This window comes from Mus caroli, chromosome 9 (genome assembly GCF_900094665.2).
Source record: "Mus caroli chromosome 9, CAROLI_EIJ_v1.1, whole genome shotgun sequence".
In the NCBI taxonomy this organism is placed as follows: Eukaryota; Metazoa; Chordata; class Mammalia; order Rodentia; family Muridae; genus Mus; species Mus caroli.
Window position 1 is genome coordinate 14,363,144 of NC_034578.1, and position 9,598 is coordinate 14,372,741.

The 9,598-nt window shown below is 37.5% G+C and overlaps 1 protein-coding gene across 1 annotated transcript in view; it reads right to left on the bottom strand.

Moving 5' to 3' along the window:
* Window positions 1-9,324, bottom strand: part of Naalad2 (N-acetylated alpha-linked acidic dipeptidase 2) — a 68,826-nt gene extending 59,502 nt beyond the window's left edge. Inside the window, exons 1-4 of the mRNA XM_021172007.2 lie at window positions 9,291-9,324; window positions 5,114-5,234; window positions 2,641-2,756; window positions 1,898-2,009 (exon numbers count right to left, since the gene is read on the bottom strand). Coding sequence (XP_021027666.1) covers window positions 1,898-2,009; window positions 2,641-2,756; window positions 5,114-5,178 — 293 coding nt within the window. The 5' untranslated portion in view covers window positions 5,179-5,234; window positions 9,291-9,324. The remainder of the gene's footprint in view (window positions 1-1,897; window positions 2,010-2,640; window positions 2,757-5,113; window positions 5,235-9,290) is intronic.
* Between the last annotated feature and the right edge of the window lie 274 nt (window positions 9,325-9,598).

Sequence of the window (9,598 nt, forward strand, 5' to 3'; positions counted from 1 at the left end):
AACTCAGAAATCCACCTGCCTCTGCCTCCCAAGTGCTGGGATTAAAGGCATGCACCACCACTGCCTGGCCAGAGTAACTCTTATAAAGGACAACATTTAATTGCTGCTGGCTTACAGTTTCAGAACTTTAATCCATTATCATCATGGCATAGCATAGCATAGCATAGCATAGCATAGCATAGCAGAACCCAGGCAGAAATGATTGTGGAAAGGGAACTGGGAGCTGATCCAAAGGCAGCAGAAGAGAACTGTATTTCCACACTGGGCTGAATTTGAGCATACAGGACTTCAAAGTCTATCCTCATAGTGGAACACTTCCTCCAACAAGGTCACACCTCCTAATAGTGCCACTCCCCATGGTGTAAGCATTCAAACACATGAGTCTGGTGCGGGGGAGGGGAGAATACCTACTCAAACCACCACATTAGAGGCGGGATTTCTTGTTTTGTTTTTTGTTTTGTTTTCAACTTGACAACCTAGAGTCATCTAGACCAGGGAATCTCAACTGAGAAATTGCCTCCATCAGACTGGAGTGGAAGCAATTCTGTGAGCCATTTTCTTGACTAATGATTGAAATGGGGAGAAGGGCACTAGCCACAGTGGGCAGTGCCATTCCTGGGCAGGTGGTATTGAAATCAATAAGAAGCAAAGTGAGAAATCCAGGGGGAGGAAGCTGGCAAGCCTCATTCATGATTTATAGTTTGGTTTCTGCTACCAGGTTCCTCCCTTGAGTTCCTAACCTGACTCACCTCAGTGACGGATTATGTCCTGAGAGTTCTAAGATGAAGAAAGTCCTTCCTCACCAAGTGACTTTTACTAATGGTGTTTATCACAACAACAGAAATCTTTCAATGACAATAGTTCATTTTTGTGTTACTTTCTACAATGGACTATTTTTGCAATTAGAAAAAAACTCACTGTATTTGTTTAAAGGGGGAGAGGCAGTTGGTCACACGTGTGTACTTCTCATCTTATAGGAGAGAGGGCTCAATGAAGTGGAACACAGAAGTGAAACAGAAGAAAACAAAGCAGACTAACAATCGAGTTTCCCCTCATGGTCCAAGTTGAACAGTAAAGTACAAATGCACAGCATTCTCTCTTGCATTTTTTCCTTCAACAGCTTCTCTCACCTTTCATGAAGCTCAGGTGTATCTCATATCCCTTCTTAGACTAATGACTAGAGAAAAGAAAGATCCTAGTAGGACATGTGGTTCGTTTACTATAACACATCTGTAAAATCTCTGAAATCATAGGTTTTGAAGCTATAGTTTATGTAAATTATAATTCAATAAATCTGATTTGTTAGTGGCACTCTATTTTGAAGTAGCCTGAACACAACATGTTATAGTAACTGTCTTCAAAGAGAAGCTTAAAAAGTTTACATTATCTTTATTGTTGTGAGTTAGTGCTGTGTTTAAACAAAAATAAATTTGGCAAAATGAGAAAAAAATGTAAGACAATCACAACCAGAAAGACAAGTCTCCTTTCTACTAAGTCATTAGTCTTCCAGTGTCCTATCTCTTCCCTGCAGAATGCAGTAATGGAAGGGATTTTGAGGAGAATAAGATTTTTCTGATTTAATCCAGAATGGTGATTAAATCCAATATACACGGAACAAAACAATGCCATTCAATTCCAGTGCAAGGTCACGTGAAGGTGAAACGTCTGTAAATACAGCAACCAGATACTTTTCTGTAGGATGAAGTTAGAGAGGAGAGAAAAGGCTTCTCTACAACAGGCTGTGGCTTTCATCCCCAGTGATATAGACACATTTCAAAAATCGATGAACTGATAAGCAATTTATAATTTCACATATAAATAAAGGTTGGTCAAGTTTTAATACGCTTGCTCATGCAAAAAACACCATTTCTAAGATAAAAATGCAAAACAAACTTACCGAAGAAATGATCTGATGTTTTCAGCTTTCATTTCAGATAAGAGTTTCTGTTGTATACTTTGATGATAACCAGCTGAAGTAGTTGTTTCTTTGAGAGGCTTAATAAACCAGCCTGGGGGAGGGAGGCAGGTGGAGTGGAATTACAGGTACAAACAACTCACAGAGATACACACATAAAAACACACAAACACGTGCACATTGATTGCTTCTGACTATTAAAGGAGACACCAAATTAAAATAAGAACATAATTATAACCAACCAACAGATCATTGTGCAGGCTTGGGAGAAAAAAAAAAAAAACAAAAAACAAACCAAAACAACAACAACGAACACACTAATTGCAGAAAACTTTTAAAAATTCTCATACACAATATAATAGGTTTACTTAAGGACCTTTCTCTGGTGCTATGAATACGCGAAGCACCGCATTTCCGGCTCTTCCTGACACAGAAGGAGCACTCCCAAAACATTCATTAAAACAACGGTTTCAACCCATAATTACTTGGAAATTATGTTTTTTCCAACCCCATAGATAATGACAGCTCGAGTAATCTCAGCAGGCTACAGCAGTAGTCTACACTCAAAAGATCCTTAATAAAGTTGAATTCTGACTGAACTTCATTGTATTCGCTCTCTACGTTTGCTGTACTCTTTTGGGAACTCCTCGGAACACATCCCAGCCCTCCACCCTGGGCTTCTCCTCCCTGCGATGAGGTCTCCTTGTCCCTGCGTTCACACTTACCCACAGTAAAGCCCGCGATGAAGGAGGCCAGCACCGCGGTAATGCACATCCCCAGGCCACGGAGATACCTAGGCCTCGCCATGCCTTTTTGGGTCAGGGAGTGCCTCTGACTGTGACTGCAGATAGATAGCTAAGATAAGAAGAGGAATTTTGCAAAGATCCAGAGACAAGAGAAACTCTAGAGAGGAGTTGGAAGCCCCAGGGGAGCAGACTGCTTCCTGTTGAGTCTGCCAGCAGTGGAAGGCAGGGCAGCAGGCGGAGCTGCTTCCAAGAGCTCTGATTATTTCCTAAAGAGAGATCGGGGCCTTTTTGTCAACTGCATCTCAAGAATGGTGTTTTCACTGCAAAGCTCACACAAGTGTTCCTTATTCAGCTTCCAGGTTCTCTGTTCCAATAGATACCTGCTCACATTAGGGGATAGTGTGTCCTCGATTGTTTCAGCAACAACCTGGTGCCTCAAATTATATTAACACCAAAACTCCAGAGATTAAGAGTTTATCCCAGGCCTCATCCCATCCCCACACGACCCCAATCCTACTCCCATCGCTACCCCAACTCCCACGCACTGGACAAAACTCCACATTTCTGTGCTCTTATAGCACATTTTTAAAAAACAAACCTCACTGGAATATTGCAGCTGCTAATGCACAAAATTCATCTTTCCAAGGGCCTTGCATTATTTAATGCAGTAAATTCAAAACCTCACTCCTAACCTTGTCCCTGTCTCTCTGTTAAAATTTAAAAGCATTAAAAAAAAAAAAAAAAAAAAAAAAAAGCCGGGTGGTGGTGGCAAACGCCTTTAATCCCAGCACTCAGGAGGCAGAGGCAGGCAGATTTCTGAGTTGGAGGCCACCCTGGTCTACAAAGTGAGCTCCAGGACAGCCAGGGCTACACAGAGAAACCTTGTCTCAAAAAACAAAAACAAAAAACAAAAAAACCCAAACAAACAGAAAAAGCATTTCCCTTTCAAGGGGTTTAGAATGTTCTCAAAATAGCAGGTCTTGCAAATAGAATTTCTGTATCTCTCTCACTCAAAGGGAACATTCTAACAAATTATAACTGACTTTTCAGCCCAGGTCAGAAATGATTTTGCAACCAAAACTAAATTCCTGAGTGGACACCGAAAGCAGTGACATCTCTAGGCTATGTCCTGCCCTTCTCTGTGTCCTGAGCAGTACCTAATGGCCTTGGAAAAGGCACCTTGCTTCCAGTAAGTTTCTGGAAGCTCCTCATGTCTTTCTCTTGGTTGTCACTTTTGATGGCTCTGCAAAATAGCTTTTCTTTGGAAACTTTGGCAAACCAACAAGGACAACCTAGAACTCTCAAGGAATGAGACACCAAACACAGTTTATATGGTTGTGGGAAGTGAACCCAAGTCTTTTTCCATGTTTGATGTGCCTTGTACCAATTTCACCACATCCCGAGGCCTGACAACTTATTTTTAAATGTTTATAAACTTTAAAGCCCCTGGTAATATCAGCTCCTTTAATACTGGCTCTTCGGACAATCCTAAACCAATACCTCTGATATCCTTATTTGCAAATAACACTGTTAAAAATATATTATTATATCAAAATTAACCCTGCTACAAATAGGTGAATACATAGAAAATTAAAATAAAGTTATTTCAAAGATGCAACAGATTGCCATGTAGATATACTCCTCATATATATCTTAAGAAATACTGCCACAGAGCAGACAAAATAATTTTTTCAACATATGAATTTTTATCATTTGCAAAACATGAATAATAAATAATTATTTCATATTGGAATTGTTGATTTTATCTGTTACATAAATAAGAAATATAAAGTTTAGAGGAGGAGGGGCATTGTTTTATTTATTTATTTATTTATTTATTTTTTTTTTGAGACAAGGTTTCTCTGTCCTGGAACTTACAGACCAGGTAGTCCTTGAACTTAACCTCTGCCTGCCTTTGCTTCTTACATGCTGGGAACAAAGACATGCACTACTATGCCCAGATAAATATATAATTTTAAATAACCTATGTAACAGGTAGGATAGGAATTACCCCATTCACAAATAGTATCAAATGTTTTTTGTATTCCACATAAACATTTCAAGAATTGATTAAATAATTTGTTAGTTTCCAGACTGTTGGCTTTAGCTAAAAGTACACAAAAATACTATAAGAGAGGAAAGGTAGAAACTAATGATTAAAGTAACTTAATTACTTTCAAATGTTAATGCTTCCCACCCTGTCTCAATTTTGACAGACAGGAGAAATTGATACATCATTTATCAGTTTGTCAATTTGATTGATCTTCCAAAATTAAAATTGGAATATTTTAGAATAATTTAGTCAGCATTTACTAAAGAGTTATAGAATGATACAAATTGTACAAATTCTTAAGGGTGGGATACCTACCATTACCAGGCCGATGGTGGACTGATAAAGTAAGCACTAAAGAAATGATTTTGTATAACAAGTTCTAAAGAAAAACAGTATTACCTGCAATAGGAACGTTGCCGATGCCCTATCAGACGGCATCTGCAGTCTGAGTCCTGAAAATCCATTGTAAAAGGTGTGATTGGCGGGTTCCAGAGTCTTTGGCCTTTTATTAATATGGAATCTGTAAGCATATAGAAGTTCAGCTTTGTTAAGTGTATCACAAAAGGCTGCTGTCTAGTAACTCTTGCTAATTATTGGCATCTTGGCAGATATTATTGCTCTTTGCTAACCTTTAACAAGCTTTTCCCCTCAAATGCCTCAATAACACTTGAGAAGGAGAAGAAAGCAATCATGGGTGAGGGTAGAGGAAGGGAGGAGTTGGGTGGAAGAGGGGACAGGGAAGAGAAATGGGGAACATGATCAGGTATTGGCAGGGGGTGGGGAGAACGGGGGGTGGGGCAGGACTGAAGGCCTGAGGAGCAACAGAAAGAATGGAAACAGGCAACCTCAAGAGGTAGGAGGTGGGGAACCCTCTAGAATGTACCAGAAACCTGGGAGGTGAGAGTCTCTCAGGACTCCAAGGGATGAAGTGCTCTACAGTGGGGAAGGGGAACTTGTAGAGTAGAAGGACAGGACATCAAGTAAAAGGATGGGGTTGTCATCCTACAGTGGAAAGCTCTGACCCAGAATTGTTCCTGTCTAAAGGAACTGCAGGAAAAAAAAAAAAAAGTGGAGAAAAGCCTGAAAGAAAGGAGGTTCAGTGACAGGCCCAAATCGGGATCCAGCTCAAGGGGAGACCCCAGGTCTGACACTGTTAGTGATGCTGTGGTATACTTACAGGCAGGAATCTAGCATGGCTGTCCTCTGAGAGGCCTAACAAGCAACTTGAAAGAGTCAGACGCAGATACTAGCACCCTACCAAAGGACAGAAGGTAGGGACCCCTATGGTTTAATTTAATACCAAGACTCAAGAGGCTGAGAGGAGATTTACCATAAAAACTTGAAAGACATTCTGGGCTACGTAATGAATTCCAATCTAGTCTGAAATACATAGACGCTATTCTTAAACCAAGACCAAAACCAATGTGAAATGTGTATGAATGAAGCTATATATATTAAATATATTACATATATTAAATATATTATATATAATAATATAATTATAATATAATAATAATATTCAATAATATTGAATATATAGCTATAATTATTTTATATATTTAATATATATAATAAATATATAATATACATAATATAGAAAATATAATATAACATAATAAATATATAATATATAATAAATACACATATTTACTATATTACATATATTTAATATATTATATAATAATTATATAAATAATACATTATATATAAATAGTAATTAAATATATTTAATATATTGTATATTTAATGTTATATATAATAACTATATAATTATATAAAAATTATATACAAATATAATTAAACATATGTGATTGAATATATAATTAAATATATATTTAACATATTATATATATTTAGTGTAATATATAATATATAATATAATATATAATACATATAATATATAAATTATATATATATATATATATATATATATAAAACTATTAGCTTCTATAAGGCAAACAACACTGTCAATAGGACAAAACGGCAACCAAGACATTGGGAAAAGATCTTTACCAACCCTACATTAGCGAGAGGACTAATATCCAATATATACAAAGAACTCAAGAAGTTAGACTCCAGAGAATGAAATAACCCTATTAAAAATAGGATGCAGCCACAATGTCTGGAACTGATCCTATACCCAGCCCTGTACCCAAATACTGCCAGGGGACATCTGGTCTCCCAGGAGTGCTGACACAACTGTGAGCAGATGAAGGACAAGCCACAGTCAGACACAGCAAAACCAGCTACCACCAGAGATACCCATGTGGCGAGAAGCAAGAGCAAAAACATAAGCAACAGAAACCAAGGATATCTGGCATCATCAGAACCCAGTGCTACCACCACAGTGAGCTCTAGATACCCCAACACACAAGAAAAGTAAGACTCTCATTTAAAATCACATGTCATGATGATGATGACAGAGGACTCTAAGAAGGACATAAATAACTCTCTTTAAGAGATACAGGAGAACACATAGAATCCCATATAGAGGAAACACAAAAATTCCTTAAAGAATTACAGGAAACACAATCAAACAGGTGAAGGAATTGAACAAAACCATCCAGGGTCTAAAAGTGGAGATGAAAACAGTAAAGAAATCACAAAGGGAGACAACCCTGGAGAAAGAAATCCTAGGAAAGTGATCAAGAGTCACCAACAGCATCCAAGAGACAGAAGAGAGAATCTCAGGGGCAGAATATACCATAGAAAACATTGACACAACAGTCAAAGAAAATGCAAAATGCAAAAAGGTGCTAACTCAAAACATCCAGGAATTCCAGGACATAAGGAGAAGACCAAACCTAAGGATAATAGTTACAGAAGAGAGTGAAAACTCCCAAGTTAAAGGACCAGTAAATATCTTCAACAAAATTACAGAAAAAAAAACTTCCCTAACCTAAAGAAAGAGATGCCCATGAACATACATGAGGCCTACAAAACTCCAAATAGACTGGATCAGAAAATAAATTCCTCCCATCACATAAGAGTCAAAACATCAAATACAAAAAACAAAGAAAGAATATCAGAAACAATAAGGGAAAAGGTCAAGTAACATATAAAGGCAGACCTATCAGAATTACAGCAGACTTTTCATCAGAGACTATGAAAGCTAGAAGATCCTGGGCAGATCTCATACAGACCCTAAAAGAAAACAAATGCCAACCCAGGTTACTATTCCAGCAAAACTCTCAATTACCATTGATGGAGAAACCAAGATATTCCATGATGACAAAAGCAAATTTACACAATATCTTTCCACAAATAGAGCCATACAAAAGATAATAAATGGAAAATGCCAACACAATGATGGAAACTACACACTAGAAAAAGCAAGAAAGTAATCTTCTTTCAACAAACACAAAAGAAAATAGCCATACAAACAAAAATAACATAAAAAGAAAACAGGAAGCAACTATCACTGTTCCTTATTATCTCAACATCAATTGAGTCAATTCCCCAATAAAAAGACATAGACTACCCTATAGGTGGAACAACAATATGAACTAGCCAGTACCCCCGAGAGCTTGTGTCTCTAGCTGCATATATAGCAGAAGATGGCCTAGTTGGCCGTCATTGGGAAGAGAGGCTCCTTGGTCTTGCAAACTTTATATGCCTCAGAACAGGGGAATGCCAGGGCCAAGAAGTGGGAATGGGTGGGTAGGGAAGTTGGGGGGGGGTATGGGGGACTTTTGGGATAGCATTGGAAATGTAAATGAAGAAAATACCTAATTAAAAAAAAAAGACATAGACTAACAGAGTGGATATGTAAACAGGACCCAACATTTTGCTGCATGCTGGAAATACACCTCAGTGTCAAAGACAGACACTACCTCAGAGTAAAGGGCTGTAAAACAATTTTCCAAGCAAATGGTCCCAAGAAACAACCTAGAGTAACCATTCTAATATTGGATAAAATAGACTTTTAACCAAAAGGGATCAAAAAGGATAAGGAAGGACGCTTCATACTGGTCAAAGGAAAATCTGCCAAGAAGAACTCTCAATTCTGAATATTTATTTATGTTCCAAATGCAAGGGGACCCATATTCATAAAAGAAACTTTACTAAAGCTCAAAGCACACATTACACCTCACACAATAAGAGTGGGAGACTTCAACACCCAACTCTCATCAACGGAGGGATCATGGAAACACAAACTAAACAGAGGAATAGTGAAACTAACAAAAGTTATGAACCAAATAGATTTAACAGATATCTATGGAACATTTCACCCTAAATCAAAAGAATATACCTTATTACCAGTTACCTCATGGTAACTTCTCCAAAATTGACTATATAATCCATCACAAAACAGACCTCAACAGATATAAGATTGAAATAATTCCATGCATCTTATCAGATCACTACAAATCAAGGCTGATCTTCAAAAGCAAAAGAAATAACAGAAAGCCTACATACACATGGAAGCTGAAAAACACTCTACTCAATGATAACTTGGTCAAGGAGGAAATAAAGAAAGAAATTAAAGAGATTTTAGAATTTAATGAAAATGAAGGTATAACATACCCAAACTTATGGGACACAATGAAAGCAGTCCTAAGAGGAAAACGCATACCTCTGAAAGCCTCCAAAAAGAAACTGGAGAGAGCATACACTAGCAGCTTAACAGCACACCTGAAATAAATCTCTAGAACAAAAAGAAACAAATACACCCAAGAGGAGTAGATGGCAGGAAAAAAAAAAATCAAACTCAGGGTGAAAAATAACCAAGTAGAAAAAAAACCCAAAAAACCAAACCAAAACAAAAAAACCTGTACAAAGAATCAACAAAACCAGGAACTGGTTCTTTGAGAAAATCAACAAGATAGATAAATCATTAACCAGATTAACCAGAGGGCACAGAGACTGTATCCAAATTAACAA